Source organism: Bos indicus, chromosome 15 (genome assembly GCF_029378745.1).
Source record: "Bos indicus isolate NIAB-ARS_2022 breed Sahiwal x Tharparkar chromosome 15, NIAB-ARS_B.indTharparkar_mat_pri_1.0, whole genome shotgun sequence".
Taxonomy (NCBI): domain Eukaryota; kingdom Metazoa; phylum Chordata; class Mammalia; order Artiodactyla; family Bovidae; genus Bos; species Bos indicus.
In genome coordinates this window covers 22,549,373-22,571,118 of record NC_091774.1, presented here as the reverse complement: position 1 = coordinate 22,571,118, position 21,746 = coordinate 22,549,373, and the positions used below count along the sequence as shown (strand labels likewise).

Genomic DNA, 21,746 nt, shown 5'->3' with positions numbered 1-21,746 from the left:
TCTGGTGCTGGTTTAGTTGCTAAGTTGTATCCGACTCTTTGTGACCCCATGGACTGCAGCCTGCCAGGCTCCTCTGTCCATGGAATTCTCCAGGCAAGGATACTGGAGGGGTTGCCATTTCCTACTCCAGGAGATCTTCCCCACCCAGGGGTTGAACTCGGGTCTCCTGAACTGCAGGCAAGTTCTTTACGTCTGGCCACTTGTGGTGGAGCAGTCTGGGGTTGGTTCTCCAGTTTCTGTCCGTCTTCACCCCTTGCCTGATGGTTTTCTCTCCGCTAGTCTTTTATTTTTTCCCTTTTCCAACCAGCCCTGGAGCCTGTTTTTTTTTGTAGCTGGCGGGGGCAGGGAGGCCTGAGAGCATTTTAGTTAGTGACCACTACAGAGGGATAAGCTAGAGATCTTTCTGATCAGATCAGTCAAGTCAGTAAACATTGTATAAGATAACTTCTCATTAAATAAGCATAGTTTCTTCTGACTTAATCTTTTGAAGATCTTAGATCTTTCTGTGTATGTGATTATCTTATATTCTGGTGTGAAACACATCAATGTTATCTCTGTCTCTCTAATCAGTTTAACCCATGCTCATTTTTCTTTACCACTTTGCCAACAGAACCAAGAGATTGAATAAGATTTAGAATAAGTGTGTGAGTGAAATTTACTTGAGCAAGAGTCCATGGGGTTGCAAAGAGTCAGATACAACCTAGCGACAGGACAACCACCACCTGGGATTTGGGGAACATTGTCGTTTTAGATGACAAGTAGTAGGTTAAAAATAAAATGAATTTACAAACTGCATAGAGAATAATTGCGAAGTGAAGGGATTTTGACAGACTTCTTGATGTGCCTCTAAGATCCCTAAGGATATGGAGAGAATTTTTTTCAGCTTTTGCCTCTAGGGGTCTCCCTTTATCTAGGGAGAGCTGCAGGTTTTAATTTGCCCATTGTTTTAGTTTACTCGTAAAATTTTACTTGATTCCACAAGACAATAAAAGGGGGACTCACTTCTGGATCCGGATTGGATATTAGAACTTGGTTTACGTGGAGCCTATTAGAAGCATAATGTGCATTATATGTGGGTGAATAAATTGTGTTAATTTGAGTTTAATTTTGAAAAATTGACTTCTGTACCTTTTAAATGGGTTATTACATATTGGTATTCTGACTGCTTATTTGTAAAACTTTGTGTGAGAGCCTATGAAAGTTTTGTAACTTGTATATTCCTCTAGATTGGTGAAGTTTTTACATCTAAAAATAAGTATGTTGATAGAGTAGGGAAAAAAGAATAAATTCTGACCTAAGTTTATATTTCTGGTTTAACAGTGAGTAGGTTTTGGGATCCAGAGAGCAGTGGCCAGTCTTTGCCTGGATGTTGGCATCTGCTGTTCATTTCAGCCAGTGTTTTGTGGGGAAGAGTCCTTGGGGCTCTGTTCCACCTGCTTTAGTGAACCTGGGTTAGCTTCAGTTCAGATTTTGGTATGTTGAATGTCCAAGAATTGATCACTTTCCTACTGATAGAAGCTTTATTGGGAAAGAAGGAATTATTGTCATATTATTATTGTTGTTCACTCACTAAGTTGTGTCTTACTCTTTTGTGATCCCATGGACTGTAGCCAGTGAGTAACCTCCAAGATGGCAGATGTTACTTGCCAGTTATACCAAAAAAAGATGTCCTTTTCATCATAGGGGACTGGAATGCAAAAGTAGGAAATCAAGGGATACCTGGAGTAACAGGCAAGTTTGGCCTTGGAGTACAAAATGAAGCAGGGAAAAGGCTAACAGTTTACAAGACAATGCACTGGTCATAGCAGACACCCTCTTCCAACAACACAAAAGATGACTCTACACATGGACATCACCAGATGGTCAATACTGAAATCAGATTGATTATATTCTTTGCAGCCGACGATGGAGAAGCTCTATACAGTCAGCAAAAACAAGACCGGGAGCTGACTGTGGCTCGGATCATGGACTCCTTATTGCAAAATTCAGACTTAAATTGAAGAAAGTAGGGAAAACCACTAGGCCATTTAGGTATGACCTAAATCAAATCCCTTATGGTTATACAGTGAAAGTGACAAATAGATTCAAGGGGTTAGATCTGATAGACAAGAGTGCCTGACGAACTATGGATGGAGGTTCATGACATTGTATAGGAGGCAGCGATGAAAACCTTCCCCAAGAAGAAAAAAAGGCAAAATGGTCATCTGAGGAGGCTTTACAAATAGCTGAGAAAAGAAGAGAAGTGAAAGGCAAAGGAGAAAAGGAAAGATATACCCATCTGAATGCAGAGTTCCAAATAACAGCAAGAATGAGAAAGCCTTGCTAAGTGATCAATGCAAAGAAATAGAAACAATAGGATGGGAAAGACTAGAGATCTCCTCAAGAAAATTAGAGATGCCAAGGGAACATTTCATGCAAAGATGGGCTCAATAAAGGACAGAAATGGTATGGACCTAACAGAAGCAGAAGATATTAAGAAGAGGTGGCAAGAATACACTGAGGAACTATACAAAAAAGATCATCATGACCCAGATAATCATGATGGTATGATCACTCACCTAGAGCCAGACATCCTGAAATGTGAAATCAAGTGGGCCTTAGGAAGCCTCACTAGGAGCAAAGCTAGTGGAGGTGATGGAATTCCAGCTGAGCTATTTCAAATCCTGAAAGATGATGCTGTGAAAGGGCTGCACTCAATATGCCAGCAAATTTGGAAAACTCAGCAGTGGCCACAGGACTGGAAAAGGTCAGTTTTCATTCCAATACCAAAGGCGGGCAGTGCCAAAGAATGTTCAAACTGCTGCATAATCTCACTCATTTCACGTTAGCAAGGTCATGTTCAAAATCCTCCAAGTTAGGCTTCAACAGTACGTGAACCGAGAACTTCCAGATGTTCAAGCTGGATTTAGAAAAGGCAGAGGAACCAGAGATCAAATTGCCAATATCTGTTGGATCCTAGAAAAAGCAAGGAAATTCCAGAAAAACATCTACTTCTGGTTCATTGAGTATGCTAAAGCCTTTGACTGTGTGGATTACAACAAACTGTGGAAAATTCTTCAAGAGATAGGAATACAAGACCGCCTGACCTGCCTCTTGAGAAACCTGTATGCCGATGAAGAAACAACAGTTAGAGCTGAGCATGGAACAATGGACTGGTTCCAAATTGGGAAAGGAGTACGTCAAGGCTGCATATTGTCACCCTGCTTATTTAACTTATATGCAGAGTACATCATGAGAAATGCTGGACTGGATGAAGCACAAACTGGAATCAAGATTTCTGGGAGAAAAATCAATAACCTCAGATATGCAGATGACACCACCCTTACGGCAGAAAGTGAAGAGGAGCTAAAGAGCCTCTTGATAAAGGTGAAAGAGAGTGAAAAAGCTTAAAACTTAACATTCAGAAAGCTAAGATCATGGCATCCAGTCCCATCACTTCATGGCAAATAGATGGGGAAGCTATGCAAACAATGAAAGGCTTTATTTTCTTGGGCTCCAAAATCACTGCAGATGGTGACTGCAGCCATGAAATTCAAAGATGCTTCCTCCCTGGAAGAAAAACTACGACCAACCTAGACAGCATATTAAAAAACAGAGACATTACTTTGCTGCCAAAGGTTTGTATAATCATGCTATGATTTTTCCAGTAGTCATGTATGGATGTGATAGTTGGACCATAAATAAGGTTGAACGCTGAGGAATTAATGCTTTTGAACTGTGGTGTTGGAAAAGACTCTTGAGAGTCCCTTGGACTATAAGGTTATCTAAGCAGTCAATCCTAAAGGAAATTAATCCTGAACATTCATTGGAGGGACTGATGCTGAGGCTGAAGCTCCAGTACTTTGGCCATGTGATGCGAAGAGCTGACTCATTGGGAAAAGACCTTGATGCTGGGAAAGATTGAGGACAGGAGAAAGGAATGACAAAGGATGAGATTGTTGGATGGCATCACCGACTCAATGGACCTGAGTTTGAGCAAGCTCTGGGAGACAGTGAAGGACCGGGAAGCCTGGCATGCTGCCCTTCACGGGGTCACAAACAGTTGGACGTGGATGAGTGACTGAAGAACAACAGACTGTAGTCCATCAGGTTCCTCTGTCCGTGGGATTTCCCAGGCAAGAATACTGGAGTAGGTTGCCATTTCCTTCTCCAGGGGATCTTGCTGACCCAGGGATTGGACCCACGTCTCCTATACTACAGGTGGATTCCTTACCACTGAGCCACGGGCTTCCCTAGAGAACTGTCATGTGGGCATCCACAGGACTGATGTGCAGCCAGCTAGACTTTCGGGGATGCTCTTTGGTGGTAGAATTTTTTTGCTTTTTTCTCTTCTTTGGATTTGAGAAATCTTCAAGGGTGTCTGATTTCCATGTTAATGCCATTTTGCTTTAGCAGGCTTGCAGAGAATATTTATTCCACCTAGGAGTTGGTAGTCTTTCTGTATTCTAGGTCTTTAGTAAAGATTTCTCATGCGTGAATGAAAGAATGAGCACGTTCTGGAATACCCCTCAGATTGCATCAGTGCCCGGATCGCTATTATATCCTAGAACTATTTTGTTCAGGCCTGTTGTGTGCTAGGTTGGGATTGTCTTCGTACAAGTTAAGAATAATAGAAGTAGGACCTCCTCTGTTAGCACGGTGGATAGGAATTCGCCTGCTAGGAGGCATGGGTTCGAGCCCTGAACTGTGAAGATTGCACAGGTCGTGAAGCAACTGAAACCAGGTGCAGCAGCTACTGAGCCCAAGCTCTAGAGCCTGCAAGCCACAGCTACTGAGCCTGTGAGCCACCGCTGCTCGAGTGCATGCGCCCTGGAGCCTGTGCTCTGCTCCATGAGAAGCCCACGCACCTAGAGAATAGCAACTAGAGAGTAACCCCCACTCTCTGCAACTAGGGAAAGCTTGTGTGCAGCAATAAAGACCCAGTGCAACCAAAATAAATAAAAAAGAATCAGTTCAGTTCAGTCACTCAGCTGTGTCCAACTCTTTGCAACTCCGTAGACTTCAGCACACCAGGCTTCCCTGTCCATCACCACCTCCCAGAGCTTACTCAAACTCATGTCCGCTGCATCGGTGATGCCATCCAACTATCTCATCCTCTATCGTCCCCTTCTCCTCCTGCCCTCAATCTTTCCCAGCATCAGGGTCCTTTCAAATGAGTCAGTTCTTTGCATCAGGTGGCCAAAGTATTGGAGTCTCAGCTTCAGCATCCATCCTTCCAATGAACACTCAGGACTGATCTCCTTTAGCATTGACTGGTTGGATCTCCTTGCAGTCCAAGGGACTCTCAAGAGTCTTCTCCAACACCACAGTTCAAAGCATCAGTTCTTCAGCACTCAGCTTTCTTTATAGTCCAACTCTCACATCCATACACGACTACTGGAAAAACCATAGCTTTGACCAGGTGAAGTAGTACTTTACCACTGTCAGCTAATTTTATTGTAATTGTTGAGTCCATTCACTAAATATGAAAGACTAATCTTTTTAAAAATATGTATTTGTTTACTTGGCTGTGTTGGGTGTTAGTTGTGTCACGTGGCATCTTTCGTTGCGGTGCATAGACTCTTTAGTTGTGAAGAGCGTGAACTTTCTAGTTGTGGCCTGTGGGCTCTGGAGCATTTAGACTCAGTATTTGTGGCATGCAGACCTAGTTGTTCTGTGGCATGTGAGATCTTTTTTTAAATTTTATTTATTTTTTTATTGAAGATTAATTGCTTTACAGAATTTTGTTTTCTGTCAAACCTCAACACAGGTACACATATATCCCCTCTCTTTTGAACCTCCCTCCCATCTCCCACCCCGTCCCACCTCTCTAGATTGATACAGTGCCCCTGTTTGAGTTTCTTGAGACATACAGCAAATTCCCATTGGCTATCTATTTTACATATGGTAATGTAAGTTTCCATGTTACTCTTTCCACACATCTCACCCTCTCCTCCCCTCTCCCTATGCCCATAAGTCTATTCTCTATGTCTGTTTCTTCTTTGCTGCCCTGTAAATAAACTCTTCAGTACCACTTTTTTAGATTCCATATATGTGTGTTAAAATATGATATTTATCTTTCTCTTTGTTACTCACTTCACTCTGTATAATAGGTTCTAGGTTCATCCACCTCATCAGAACTGACTCAAATTCATTCTTTTTTATGGCTGAGTAATATTCCATTGTGTATATGTACTGCAACTTCTTTATCCATTCATCTGTCGATGGGCATCTAGGTTGTTTCCTTGTTCTAACTATTGTAAATAGTGCTGCAGTGAACAGTGGGATACGTGTGTCTTTTTCAGTTTTGCTTTCCTCAGGATATACCTAAGAGTGGGATTTCTTTGGATAATAGGGTGGTTTTATTCCTAGTTTTTTGAAGAATCTCCATACCGTCTTCCATAGTGGCTGTATCAGTTCACATTCCCACCAACAGTGCAAGAGCGTTCCCTTTTCTCCACACCCTCTCCAGCATTTATTGTTTGTAGACTTTTGATGGTGGCCATACTGACCTGTGTGAGGTGATATCTCATTGTAGTTTTTATTTGGATTTCTCTAATAATTAGTGATGTTGAACATCTTTTCATGTGTTTGTTTGCCATCTGTATGTCTTCTTTGGAGAAATGTCTGTTTAGGTCTTTTTCCCACTTTTTGATTGAGTTGTTTGTTTTCCTGGTATTGAGTTGTATGAACTACTTGTATATTTTGGAAATTAATCCTTTGTCAGTTGTTTCATTTGCTATTACTTTCTACCATCCTGAGGCTTGTCTTTTCACCTTGCTTATAGTTTCCTTTGCTATGCAAAAGCTTTTAAGTTTAATCAGGTCCCATTTGTTTACTTTTGTTTTTATTTCCATTACTGTAGAAGATGGGTCACAGAGGATCTTGCTTTGATTTATGTCGAGTGTTCTGCCTATGTTTTCCTCTAAGAGTTTTATAGTTTCTGGTCTTACATTTAGGTCTTTTATCCATTTTGAATTTATCTTTGTGTATGGGGTTAGGAAGTGTTCTAATTTCATTCTTTTATTCTTTTTTTCTATTTCTATTTCTATTCTTTTATTCTAATTTAATTCTTTCATGTAGCTGTCCAGTTTTCCTAGCACCGTTTATTGAAGAGGCTGTCTTTGCCCCATTGTATATTCTTGCCTCCTTTGTCAAAAATAAGGTACCCATAGGTGCAAGGGTTTATTTCTGTGGTTTCTGTGTTGTTCCATTGGTCTGTATTTCTGGTTTTGGGCCAGTACCATACTGTCTTGATGACTGTAGCTTTGTAGTTTAATCTGAAGTCAGGAAGGTTGATTCCTCCAGCTCCATTCTTCTTTCTCAAGACTCCTTTGGCTATTCGGGGTCTTTTGTGTTTCCATACGAATTGTGAAATTTTTTGTTCTAGTTCTGTGAAAAATGCCATTGGTAATTTGATAGAGATTACACTGAATCTGTAGATTGCAGAGACATGATCCCCGAAAGTATAGTCTTGGCATGTGAGATCTTTATTCCCCCACCAGGGATTAAACCCTCGTCCCCTGCACTGCAAGGTGAATTCTTAATTACCAGACCACCAGGGAAGTCCTAAGACTTATGTTTTAAGAGATGCTTTGCTGCTGTACAGTTGTCAAACAGACAGCATGTCTTTGTCATGGAAACTTTCACTTGTTTGGCACTTTTGGGCATATTTCAGCTATTTTTAAAGAGTCTCCCACCTCAAGTGCTTTGTTAGCTGTGGCACCTAGTTTTTTAATCTGAAAATTTTAGATTAAGTGCTTTATGCTGATAGTTTTTGCATACAACTCTTAGTGTTTTCTTAAGTATGCTCCCGCTAAGTTGCTTCAGTCGTGTCCGACTCTGTGAAACCCCATAGATGGCAGCCCACTAGGCTCCTCTGTCGCTGGGATTCTCCAGGCAAGAAAACTGGAGTGGGTTGCCATTTCCTTCTCCAGTGCATGAAAGTGAAAAACTTTCACTTCACTTTCTTAAGTATAAGAACCTAATAAGCCTGTAAATACTTCTTGAATGAATGGATAAATGAGTTCAGTTAAAGAAACATTCAATCAGTTGCTTTTGATCATTGATTATGCTCCTCATAGAATTTGCTGTCTGATAAGGCTGCAGACACATGAATAATTAATTATAGTCCAATGTGTTATGTGCAGCAGTAGAATGATAGTCAGGGAATTGAAGGAGCAAGTTCATCTGTTGGTGTCAGGAAAGACTTCTTAGAGGGGGTGGTCTTTGAGCTGAGCTGGAAGGAAGAGTAGGAGTTTGCCAGGAAGACACTAGGTGGACACACTGCAGAAGAACAGAATGTCAAATGTCGAACTTCGGAGCCAAAAAGATTGAATATTGAGTTCGTTTTAAAAAACTTAAGGCCGTTTTACAGCATTAGCCAATTTTAGGTAAGAACTACACAGGTGTAAGCAAGATAATGTCAATCTCTCCATTGTGATTGTAATTATACACAGGTGGTCCCCAACTTATGGGGCTTCCCAGGTGGGGCTAGTGGTACAGATCCCACCTGCCAATGCAGGAGACATAAGAGACGCAGGTTCGATCCCTGAGTTGGGAAGATCCCCTGGAGGAGGGCATGGCTACCCACTCCAGTGTTCTTGCCTGGAGAATCCCACGGTCCTAGGAGCCTGGTGGGGTACAGTCCATGGGGTCACAAAGAGTTGGACACGACTGAAGCTGCTTAGAACCCACCCCAACTTATGGTGCTTCAACTTATGATTTTTTTTGACTTTATGATGGTGTGCAAGCAATACATATTCCGTAGAAACTATACTTTGAATTTTGATCTTTTTCCAGTAGTCGATAAGGTATCTCTCGTGATGCTGGGCACTGGCAGTGAGCTACACTTCCCGTCAGCCACTCATCATGAGGGTAAACCGTGGAAGCTCTCACAGCCATTCTTTATCCAGACAACCGTTCTGTTTTTCATTTTCAGTACTGTAGCTAGTAAATTACATGAGACCGCCAACACTGTCTTATAAAACAGGCTTGGTATTAGGTGACTTTTGCCCAACTGTAGGCTAATGTAAGTGTTCTAACCTTGTTAGAGGTAGGCTAGGCTGAGTTACAGTGTTTGGTATGTTAGGTGTATTAAATGTGTTTTTGACTTACGATGTTTTTAGTCTATGATGGGTTTATCAGGACTTAACCCCATCATAGATTGAGGAATATCTGTAAATATTTATTCTCTCTATTGTTCCTGGTTTTCAAAGGGGCCTTTCTATCCTTTTTTTGGCCAAATAGCATTTATTAATGACACATTCCGGACCTGGACTGACTCTTGACTTTTGAAGCCAGGGGACAGAGGCAGTTTTTCACAATTACTTGGATGAGGTCAAGAATACTCAATGCTTAGGAAATTTAGAGTAGTGTAGACATGGAAGTTGCAAAGTTGTAGGTGAAATGTCTCTATGGGGTCAAAGATAAAGAGGTGAAATTTCGTGTTGCAAAAACGAAAGTGACTAGGCTTGGCACTGATTTGGCCTCTTCCCCTTGTAACATTTCAAGTTCTCAGATGTTGAGGTTGAGTATTTTTGTGTGAAGAGCTGTGCTCTCTGATGAGAACACAGGCCTGGGAGAAGCGTGGGAGGACAGGTGTGGGAGGATGGGTGTAAGAAGTGCTCTTCTCTCAAGAACGACAGCAGGTCTGCTCAGGGATGCTGCTGGGAGCTTAGGATATGATCCGTGCGTGTCTGTCTTATCAAATCTGTCAGGCCACAGGACGGGAGATTTCAGAAGGTAAAGGATAGAGCCCTTGGTCAGAAGGCCCACGGCTTTCCAGTCCTGCAGCAGCAGAGGATGAAGCCCCAGAGGAGGCTTTGGAGGCGTGCTTAAGGTCACCCACTAGCATGACCTGTTCTGGAGCCTTCTTTGTTTTGTTAATCATTTGTGTTGAACCTTGGTGGATTTTTCCTCTTGGTGGTGCAAATTTGACATTTATAAGGATGATTTATTATAATTTAGTTCCTAGAGTTCTGTAAAACTGTAGGCCTATAAAGTAGTTCCCCTTCATTCAGTCGATGGAACAATAAACATTATCCCTTCTTCTTTTAGTCTCTGACAAAGCTCCCTTGAGCTCATTTGAATGAAAGGGATTGAGGCACTTTCCGTGAAAAGGGAGATAGGTGAGCCCCCCTGCACCCTGCTTCCAGCTTCCTTTCACCTCACGTTTTGCACGAGTTAAATGCTTAGCTTGTCATTCTGACATATTTTTTTCTACAATACATAGTTCACTTTTGATAATTTCTGAGAGCAGTGTTGAGTGTCTCCCTGAAAGAGATACAGGTTTTTACTCTTATAAGGTAGATGCCTCATCAGGTAGGGGAGGACACTGGTTAGCAGAATTCACGATTCCTTGTCCCCTTTTGCCCTTGTTTTTAAGACTCATGTCACTTGAACCTTCCCAAATCTTGACTTATTCCCTAGTCTCTACCCGATCCTTCAGGGAAGTAACAGTCTATTACGAAATGTTCACAGCCTCGCTATGAACTTGATCTATGAGGTTCTAACACATAAAAATAATTGAGTTTACCAAGTTAATGCTTTTGGTTCCACATCTCAGCGTACAGTATACCTTGGTTAAAAGGTAGACAGCCTTAAAATAAACAAATTAAAAAAAAAAAAAAAGTAGACAGCCCTAACAGGAGGGCATAGTAAGTTGTGGTAAAGAGGAAAACACTAGAGGACTTTCCTTGAAAAAGCATATATTAGCAAGGATCAAAGAGAAAGGCTTTTATCTGTTGATGTTTAAGCATCTGTAGTAGATGATGTGAAGGGTGACCCCCTTTTTTCTAGTCACGCTGCTTTATCATCCCAGGGTCAAATTTCCAGAATTTTGTAAAGAAGAAGTTGGCTCAGGGTTGATAGCATTGCCTCCACACTGGCGGTCAGGAGATGATTGTGCGAAAACTTACTTCTCTGGAAACTGGAGTGGAAAAGGACTCAATTTAGGAAACAAGCTGTTAAATAGTAATGAAAACCCAGAAAAGACGTGTGTTTTCCATTTTGAAAATAAAACCATCCAATAGTTTTCTGTAGGAGAAGGAAATGGCAACCCACTCCAATACTCTTGCCTGGAGAATCCCATGGACAGAGGAGCCTGGCGGGCTACAGTCCACGGGGTCGCAGAGTCAGACATGACTGCAGTGACTTAGCAGGCCGGCAGTTTTCTGTGACCTAAAAGATTATTTGTAAAGAATACAAGATACAAATGTCTCTAATGAGCTTGGCCTGGGACAAAGTCTCTCTTCCTGGACAGTCCTTGTCCCTGGGTTTCGACAGGAGGGAGGGAGCTTTCCCTAAAGGTGGACACACTGTCAAACCTGAGTCCTTCCCCAGGGTCCCCTCTGCATCTTCCTCCTCCCTTAGACATTTCTCGCCTTATGGGTTTGGTTTCTAATCTTATTTTGCTGTGCAAGCTGCAGAAATGTCAGGCTTTTCTGAGTATTCCTCTGCCTTCTGATTACCCTTTTAAGCAATGCTGATTGCAGGAAATTGCTGTGGTGCAAGGCGGGTGTCACAACACACAGTGATTAAAACCCGCGTGTGTCATTCACTGCCTGATTGAAGTAATCACAGGAGGGAAGAGCAGATGAATACCGGCGGAATGTGCCAAAGGGGGCTGTCTCTCATCGCTTGAGTTTCAGGATTTGGAGTTAAAGAATCAAAACTTGTGCGAGCAAGGCTTGGCGTTTTCGGTCATGTTGTTTCATTCTGAATCCGAAAAGCTGAGCAGGGTCTGGGGTCTCTGAACATGGTTTTCCTCAGAAAGGCGCTGCTTTTTTGTGGAAGGTCCCCCTTGAACAGACACTGTTGAAAAGTGGTTGAGCACATCAGGGGGAAGGATACTAGAATGTGATAGGATAAACGGATAGGCAAGGCCCTCATAGCTCAGCCCTGTAGGACTGCACCCACCCCGCCACCCCCCAGCCCTTGGTGGGGAGGCCTCTGCTTCGTGCCATTTGAAAGTCCAGGTTGTCACCTGGGCTTCTGACTGACCACATTAGAAGTTCCAGCAGCCCCCTTCTCAGGTTCAGTTAATTTGCCAGCATGGCTCCCAGGACTCCAGAAACACTTACTTCTGTTGACCAGTTTATTAGAAAGGAGACAAGCCAGATGGAAGAGATGCATAGGGCAGGGTGGGCGGGAAGATACGTGGTGCTTCCCTGGTGGCTCAGAGGGTAAAGCGTCTGCCTGCGATGCGGGAGACCCGGGTTCGATCCCTGGGTCGGGAAGATCCTCTGGAGAAGGAAATGGCAACCCACTCCGGTACTCTTGCCTGGAAAATCCCATGGATGGAGAAGCCTGGTAGGCTACAGTCCATGGGGTTGCAAAGAGTCGGACACGACTGAGCGACTTCACTTTCACTATCCCTGCTTCCTCCCCTGTGCCTCCCTACCTGTTTACCTGCCGGGAAGCCCTCTGAACACTGTCCTTTTGGGTTTTTATGGAGGTCTCATTACTTGAGCACCATTGCTTGAATGTTTAAACCCCATTGCTATACCCTCTCCCCTTCCCAGAGGAGGGAAAGGCAGGACTGAAAGTTCTAACCCTCCAATCACTAGGTGGTTCCTCTCACAACTAGTCCCCATCCTGAGGTTACCTAGGACTTTGCCAGAAGTCCCTGAATTAACATAACAAAAGACACTTCTTACCACTTTAGGAATTAGGAAGGTCGTTTTAGGCACTCTCTCCTAGGAATGGGAGTGAAGACCAAATAAATACTTCTTATTATAAATCACAATATCGCTGCTAAGCTATTTATATTGTTTGGTTTTCTGAAAAGTATTAGTCCCATATGGGCTTGGCAATTTGGGCTGGATATAGTGGTTCCGTACTCATGTACAGATGTGAGAGATGAACAATAAAGGGCAGAACGCCGAAGAATTGATGCTTTCAAACTGTGGTGCTGGAGAAGCCTCTTGAGAGTCCCTTGGAAAGCAAGGGGATCAAACCAGACAATCTTAAAGTATATCAACCCTGAACACTCTTTGGAAGGACTGAAGCTGAAGCTCCAGTACTTTGACCACCTGATGTGAATAGCTGACTCACTGGAAAAGATGCCGATGCTGGGAAAGATTGACAGCAGAAGGAGAAGAGGGCGACAGAGGATGAGATGGTTGGATGGCATCACCAATTAAATGGACATGAATTTGGACGAACTCTGGGAGATGGTGAGGGACAGGGAAGCCTGGTATGCTGCAGTCCATGGGGTCTTAAACACTGGACACAACTTGACGACTGAACAACAACAAATGGTGGTCATGAGAGCTAAATATTTGAAACCTGATTTCTAAGGTGGGAGGAGTGGCTTGTGGGCTCTCACAGGAGGTACTGGAGCAGCAAATTTGCTTGACAAGGAACACTGGGAGTCAAGCATTGTAGTAGGTATCCGAGGCGTCCACTAATGAGTTCGTGTCTCTTTATTTCCCTCAGGCACAGAGCCTTGGTATTTCTATTTAATTAATGGATTTCTGAATTTCAATGTAGTCTTTGCTTTAGCCGTCCTGGTCTTACCACTGACTTCTCTCATGGAATACCTACTGCAGAGATTTCATGGTAAGTGGAATAAGCAAAGATAGATTTGGGGGGAGGGAAGAGAAGTAACAATGTATACCAAGAAATAAAAAACAATCTACTTATTTTATTTTCCATTTTCTTCCTATGGAAATGGTTAGCTTATTGCATTTTTCCATCTCTGTTTATAGTTTATTCAACCTGTGTTAACCTATGTGATAATCTGGTTAATAATTGCAAGTGAGGAAGTCTGTATGATTTATAGAATCATCTGGGGAGGCAAAAGCATTTAAAAAATCTTGGGAGATAAGCCTATTTAAAGAAATGTATGTTAGTATGGTAAATTGCTTAAGATAATCAACTCTAGAGGCAAACAATTTCTGGGAAATTCAACCAAAAATCTGGAAACTAAGCCATGTAGAGATTCCCCCACATTTGGTGCTTGCTCTGACTGGAAGACAGAGCTGAGCAGAAACTCGTTTGAGTTTTGGAAGAAGATTTAATTTCCAAGTTTTCGTTCTGGTTTGGATGCCAGGTGATCCCTCCATACCATTTCCCATTCTGCTTTTCTACAGTTAGTGGTTTATAACGAGTTCGCTGTGTTCATAGAATATGAAAGCAGCCTTCAGAGTCACTTTTGCTTTATTTTAGAACTTTTGTTGTAACATAACCCTGATGCCGTTATCTAACAAAATTAACAGTTTTTTTCTTAATATCACCTAATGCCCAGCTAGTATTTAGATTCCTACACTGTCTGGAAAAAAAACTTTTATAGTTTGTTTAAAGCAGGATCTAAATGAGTCATATACTGAATTTGGTGTTACGTTTCATAAGCTTTTCTAGAGGTTCCCCCCCCCCTCACCTTTGTCCTCCTGAAGATTTCTAAAGAAACCATGCCACTCATCTTGCATACATAGTGTCCTGCGTTTGGATTCAGCTGTTTGTTCCCGTGAGGTATTAACACATTCCTCCACTCCTTATGTTTATTAAGGATCACTTTTTTTTTTTTTTTGATAAGTAGCTTTTTCTGACAATAAAAATAATTTATACTTGTGGAAGATTTGTAAATGCTTGTGATACAACTATAAAAACAGTAAAAACAAAAACTATATTAAGCTGTTCTCTAAAGTAGGAATCCAATTTTGGTTTAAAATTGTGCCATGTACTTACATGTCCAGCTAGTAAGAAATTGAGGACTGTTTTTTCTTTATACGTTTTGTATATTTTATAACAGCAACAATACGTTTAACACAGTTTAACAGAATATAGTTTAACAGAAACTATAAATGTTTTATAGAGGATGTTCCAAAATTTTAGGCCATATTTTTAAAATATGTTTGTTAGCTTCTAAGATGCAAAAGAAGAAAAGATTGTTTACTTGTAGAAGATAAACTTTTTTTTTATAATAAAGAAAATTCCAACCCAAAATACTTCTTGGACAGGTAAATACCCTAAATTATAGCCTAAAATTTCATAAGTGAAAAAAAAGATAAACTTGTTATTGCAGTTGAAGAATGTTTATTCTTAAAGAATTTCTGCAGGAACTTCTCTGATGGTTAAGACTCTGTGCTTCCACTGCAGGTGGTGCCGGGTTGACCCCTGGTCCCTGGCTGGGGAACTAAGATCCTGCATGTCTCAAGGCCAAAAAAAAAGACACCTGTTTTTTCAAAAGCATGTGTAACTAAGGAGCAGTAGGTTAAGCAATGCTAAGCTGGGCTCTGATGACAACCCTGATCTTTCACCTCAACTCGCTCATCGTAGACATAACGGACACCAGGGGGCGCTGTCTGTCCACCCTTGGTCGGTGCTTCCCATGTACTACTCGTTACCGCTAATGGGAGCCCAGTTTGAGATGCCTTCACTGTGGGTTGTAGGCTTATCACTCAGTGTCCATGTACCTAGCCATGACCACAGGAACTTTCCAGCAGGTGCTTGGGTCTTAGTGTTCATTAAATTCCTGCAATTCTTTCATATGGTTTAAAATACATTCTTGGCTTTAATTTTGAGGTACAGAGTGGATGGATGTGCATTACCAAACAGGAGAAAACTCCTTCAGCAAACTTCCTTTAAGAACGGTTTTATATTTTCTTTGAAACAAAGTGTCATTTTTAGCTTGACAGAAACCAGTGATGAGTTTGAGAATCCAACTCTGTTTCTTTCCTTTGATCTATAGCTATTTGGTATATACGTAAGAAGATTAATGTAGTAAACAGAAGAATTAAAGTCTAAGAAGTGAACTTATGTTATGCTTTTGGTTAATCTCAAGAATCTTTAGTCTTAGTGGCAGGACTCTTCTCTCTGGAGAGAGAGAGAGAGGTGTGTTTTTTCTTCATCCAGTGAAGAAATTGTTAAGTTCTATTACCCATTCACCTGATATTCATTTGTGTTCCAGCTAAATCCAGCGTTGTACCTACCTTTAAATGTTGGATCTCTTGGGAGAGCTAAGAAGTATATACCTCTTTCTATTTGACTCCTTAATTATATCAGAGGAAGTGTGAATAAAAGAGTGGGGGGCCCTAGGATATATGCCTGAGTTTGAGATCAAGAGAACTTTGAGAGTAAATGTGCTGTTTTGGTCTAATATGGTGAAAGGTGGATATTTTTTTCTGTGTTTTACAGTTCAGAATTTAGGCCACCCATATTGGCTTACCTTGGCTCCAATGTATATTTGGTTTATAATTTTCTTCATCCAGCCTCACAAAGAGGAGAGATTTCTTTTCCCTGTGTATCCACTTATCTGTCTCTGTGGTGCTGTGGCCCTTTCTGCACTTCAGGTGAGTTTCAGGGAAATGTATGTCGGCTTCATTCTGTTTCACATTAAATCGTTCAAAAAGCTTAAAGGCAGGTTACAGAATGCTTCCACCTAAGCTATGTTATCCATACATTAAAGGTGATACAGATCATATTCTGAAGCTTTGATTGCTTAGGCGTTGTCTGTACTGTTGTTTGCTGATCACACATTTGCAGTGTTGATTTGTGTTAGTAATAATTTGTCTCTCTTGCCAATAAGAACCCAATTGCTGTGAAAGGAATTTTTTTAAGTCGTTACATGGGCCTAGCACAGGATGGTAGCAGCCCAGCAGAGCTAATGGAATGTCTGTTCTTCAGTTATGAAACCTGAATGAAACTGGCTTAGGTGTTTGAGATTACTTCAGGCAGTTAGCGATATAGGACCTTGTAATCCTGGCTTAAAACCTGTCCAGGTCAGAACTAATCATGAATATTTCTGTATTTATGGCCTTGGAAGTGTCGGACTCTTTTTTTTTTTTTTAAACCTCTGCTCCATTTGCAATTATTAAAAAACGAATAATTTGGGTAACAGGTTTTTTTTCCTTAACAGATTTATGATAAGGTGTAATTCACAAGGGCTTCTCAGGTGGTGCTAGTGGTAAAGAACCTGCCTACCGATGCTGGTTAGATGCAAGAGATAAGGGTTCAGTCCCTGGGTGGGGAAGATCCCCTGGAGGCGGGCACAGCAGTCTTCTCCAGTATTCTTGCCTGGAGAATCCCAGGGACAGAAGAGTCTGGCGGGCTACAGTCCATAGGATCTCGGAGTCTGACTGGACTGAAACGAGTTAGCACACATGCACGCACAATTCGCAAACCACAGAATTTACTCATTTAAAGTATATGATACAGTGTTTTCTAGGCTATTCACAGGTCTGTGTAAGCATTACTCCACTCAATTTATAGCATTTTCATCATCTCAAAAATCCTTTAGCTATTGTAGCTGCCCCCCTCCAATATCTCCTCAGTCACAATCAACAGCTAATGTACTTTGTATCTCTATAGCTTTGCCTATTCTAGGCATTTCATATAAATGAAATCATAGAATATGTGGGCTTTTGTGATTGACTTCTTTCATTTAGCATAATGCTTTAAAATTTCATCCTTGTTAGGACAATAGTTTTTAAACATAATTTTAATTATAAAAGTAATTGAACTTCATCACGGATAATTTTTCTTTTACCTCTTTCTAAAAATCAGTCCTGCAACCCAAACAAAATCTCCTTCTAGCATTTTTGCCTATCATATAACAGAATCTATTATGCTTGTAGTTTAAGTTTCATGTAACCTTATCCCTCTTAATATAATTATATCATTATGTTGCCACATCTATGTGCATCATTTTAATAGCAATATAGTGTTCTGAGTTGGATACACTATATAACATTATGTAATACATAATATATTGAATTGGTTATATATAACGGTTAGACGTAATTTACGTTAGAGTTTAGGTTGCTCACTTATTTCAGTATTATAAATAATGCTAGGATAAATATCTTTGTTTAGGTATTTGGATTGTTTCCTTAGGAAAGATTCCAAAAAGTATGAAAGGAGTTCAAACATTTTTATGGCCCTTGTTATGTATTGCAAAATTGCTTTCCAAAAGTAGTTCTAGTCTGAGAGGGAAAGAAGGCAGGAAGGAAGTCTCATGGGAAGGTGCTGAAAGGCAGGTGTGTATATATTCTTAATGACATTCATCTAGTTTGTGAAGTTAGTTTAGCATATAATTAACAGCATTTTCCTAACGTTCCATGAGGGGAATTCTGTTTCCTTCTTGTTTGGTCATGAGACATTTTGTTGTTACTAAAAACTTGTCAGTAAGGAAAGTGAAGGTTAATCACCAGTTACATCAGAATAGATTGAGATACTTCATATATTAAAAAAAAAAAACACACAAAAAAACTACCAAAAGCCGTTTTCATTTAAATATTGTTTTAAAAGTAAATTATTAGGACTTTAGTCACTAGGGAAGTATCCAACTAAGTTTCCTGTGAAGCCAGTGAGATTTGACTCTTGGCACGCCCTCTGGTGAGGCTGATCTACAGACAGTTTAGCAGAGTTTGCTTTCATCTTAGAATGTGGAGTGGGTACCCCACTGTGTGCAAAAGCTCAGACTCTTGGTAGAACCTCTTTTCCTTCCTCTTAAGTTATGATGATGTCTTGTGATGATGTGTATCCTGCAAGGTGTATCTTTTTTTCAGAGCAGTTTTCTTTCTTTCTAGAAATGTTACCACTTCGTGTTTCAGCGATACCGCCTGGAGCATTACACCGTGACGTCGAATTGGCTGGCGTTAGGAACACTCTTCCTGTTCGGGCTCCTGTCTTTTTCTCGCTCTGTGGCGCTGTTCAGAGGTAGATGTACAGACAGTAACTTAATCCACACTCACTTTACCTTGGTTTTTGCTTGACACGTGAGTGTTTAGTACAATTCAGCTTAAGCCGAGGGGGAGGGCTTTTCTATGTGGAGAACCTGTGGACTTCGTATTAAGAATGGGATGTGACATCTGTACCTTAGGACTGAAGAGAAGATTGAGAATTCCTTTCAATGTGATTAACTATACACTTCTCTATTCTTACTAATTTTTTTTTTTTTTCCTTTTAAAGAATGAATTAAGGAAGCCTTAAACATAGGATGCAGAGTTGTGGCTCAAGTCCCATGATTATATTCTTTCTTATAATCTTCATTTGGATCCAGAATATTGAAATGGGCTCAAAGAACATGAAATTAAAAAGGTGGAGGGTGTAGAGAAGGGCAAGAAAGCAGATGATTTCTGTCAGAGATTGGGCCTCCTGTAATCATCTTCCTGACTGCAGAGGCGTGTGATGCCAGTTGAGTGGGATCCTGCTGGAGTTGCTGTGTGCCTCTCACACGGATCACAGTGGGACACTAACACGCACTGTAATTAAATAGCAGAATCTCACCTCTCTCATCTTCGGCTTTCACACACCCCTCTCCCTTCCAGGGTATCACGGACCCCTTGATCTGTATCCAGAATTTTATCGAATTGCCACAGACCCCACCATCCACAGTGTTCCTGAAGGCCGGCCCGTCAATGTCTGTGTTGGGAAAGAGTGGCATCGCTTCCCCAGCAGCTTCCTTCTGCCCGACAAGTAAGCTGCCCTTTAATCCTCAGAGTTTTAAATCGAGGTGTAGAAACAGCAAATCTGTGGCAATGTCGTCTTAGTTTTTCCTCCACTTTGGGTTTGTTCGGGGGTGTTTAGTGATTCACCATCTCGGGCAGCCGTGGGCAGCTTGCCGAGCACCCGGGGCCTGTGTTTGGTGATGCACCCTGCGCTGCCCTGACCTTCTGAGGACGTTCTGGGTCCTGGGCTCCTGCTCGTGGCTCTTCCTGAGGATCTGTGTTTAAATTTTTATGACTAACTCATGTTAACCCACTTTTGAAAGTGGTTTAGAGACTCGGTGTCTAGAGTGTTTTTAGATAAGACGCATTTGTTGTCCAGCGACAGTGAACGTTCTCTCCCACTATATGGACTCTGGGGAAAGCTGTGGCTAAGACCTGTGCACCGCTTTCCTCCATGCTGTTTGTGGTTGGATGTGCTAGATAGCATGGGCTCCTAGTTCCTTTGTATCTGCTTTATTCAGACAGAGAAGAGTCCTATTTAGGGAAAAGAGAAGTCAGGTTAAGATGAGTCATGTTGCTCCATTTGGGGACTGGCTGCAGCAGCTTAGCTGGTGGTAATATCTTTTTCCTTGATAAAGATCCTGTATCAGTCATTAATGATTAATTAAAGCTTGTTTTTTAAAGTGTTCGCTTTAGCCTTTGCCTTTTCCATCTGAAACAGTTTCATAACTGAAGATACTTTTGAGGATTACTCAGGAACAAAGTAGTTTTCCCACAGTGAGTCCCTACATTTCACTCTTTCCTCTCTACACCTGATGAACTTGCTTAAATTCTGAGAGGTCCCCTGATCACATGATAATTGGCAATGAGCTTTGATGTTTCTGTAGTTGTTTGATGGTATAACCACTGTTGGAAATTTCACTGCTGAGAGTTGGTGAAATGGTATGAGAGCTCTCAAGTTGAAAATTTCTCAACGATCTTGGATTAAATTGTGACCTCTGCCTCTATGCTCTGTGACTAAGGTTTCGCAGAAATATTTTGTCTCCAAGTGAAATATTTTTCACATGAAATTTCCTTTTTTTGCTTATGTATTTCAAGTACATTTAGCAATCTGAGCCCCCTGTGTTTTTCTCATTCTTCTTTTGTGTTTCTGACAGTTGGCAGCTTCAGTTCATCCCGTCAGAGTTCAGAGGCCAGTTACCAAAACCTTTTGCAGAGGGACCACTGGCCACCCGGACTGTTCCCACTGACATGAATGACCAGAACCTAGAGGAGCCATCCAGATACGTAAGGGCATAATTCGCCTTTTACTAACATGACAAGAGTTCCACCCTTAAAATCTGTTAGCATACGTAATAGAGCTTTGATGAAATGAGAGTTTTTTTAGGAAGTGATTTCTTTAAGGTGAGGGATATAACAACTGTTGAAAAAGAATGAAGGGTGTCATTTTTATTTTCAAACGATCTCCTTTATTTTCTATATAAAATATTTAATCCAACCTATTTTCTGAGCTGGATCAGAAAATTTCTTATGTTCAGTTTCAAGCCATTTTGAAACACGTTCTGCAACTCTTATCATCCTTGGTCCATTAAAATACTTCCTGGGGAACGTTCAAGTTACCTTTGAGCTGCTGCTGCTGCTGCTAAGTCGCTTCAGTCGTGTCCGACTCTGTGCGACCCCATAGACGGCAGCCCACCAGGCTTCCCCGTCCCTGGGATTCTCCAGGCAAGAACACTGGAGTGGGTACCTTTGAGCTAACGATTAGTATATTCCGGCTTTAGCAAGTGGGTGGTCAGTGAGGGTTCTTCTCACACAGAGTCCGTGAAGCAGCGTGACAGGCCATGCTCTTCTACACACTCATCTTTACCCACTCTGAGAGCCCATGTAGGTTCCTTTGAGAGATGACACTTTCACCATTTGATACCCGTAGGATCTTTGACTGCGGAAAAGGTGAGAGCACTAAAGATAATGTTCCTGGTTCCCAGAGACGGTAAAGGACCGTTTTGTAGAATTATTAGAAAGCACATTTTTTTTTTGGCAGCCTGTTTAGAAAACATTTAGGAATTTAAATGTCAAATACATTTCCCTTATGTCATATACCTAAAGCGTGAAATATCAGGACTCTCAATTCCTGTTCAGAGCAAACCTGTAGCCACAGCTGGCCTTTTGTCTCCTGGATTGGGGCAGGTTAGATTTCCGTGGAGACCCTCAGTTTATGGGTGACATTCTTACTGTGTGAGCTTTAGCTTTATAAGCTATGAAAATGAACATCATAAAATACATTTTTGGCTTGGCTCCCTGAGAAGGTAGGAAGTGTATTCCACTAAGTGACTTGGAGTTTCTTTCTAACTGAAGCCTTTGATTCCTCTAACA

General features: G+C 41.4%; 1 protein-coding gene across 3 annotated transcripts in view; it reads left to right on the top strand.

Annotated features, from left to right (window-relative positions):
- ALG9 (ALG9 alpha-1,2-mannosyltransferase) overlaps positions 1-21,746 on the top strand; it is a 113,253-nt gene that overhangs the window by 28,989 nt on the left and 62,518 nt on the right. For all 3 annotated transcript variants that reach the window (XM_070803395.1, XM_070803396.1, XM_070803397.1), the window contains exons 9-13: positions 13,420-13,542; positions 16,120-16,274; positions 18,513-18,642; positions 19,254-19,401; positions 20,531-20,660. In XM_070803395.1, the coding sequence (XP_070659496.1) occupies positions 13,420-13,542; positions 16,120-16,274; positions 18,513-18,642; positions 19,254-19,401; positions 20,531-20,660 (686 nt within the window). The remainder of the gene's footprint in view (positions 1-13,419; positions 13,543-16,119; positions 16,275-18,512; positions 18,643-19,253; positions 19,402-20,530; positions 20,661-21,746) is intronic.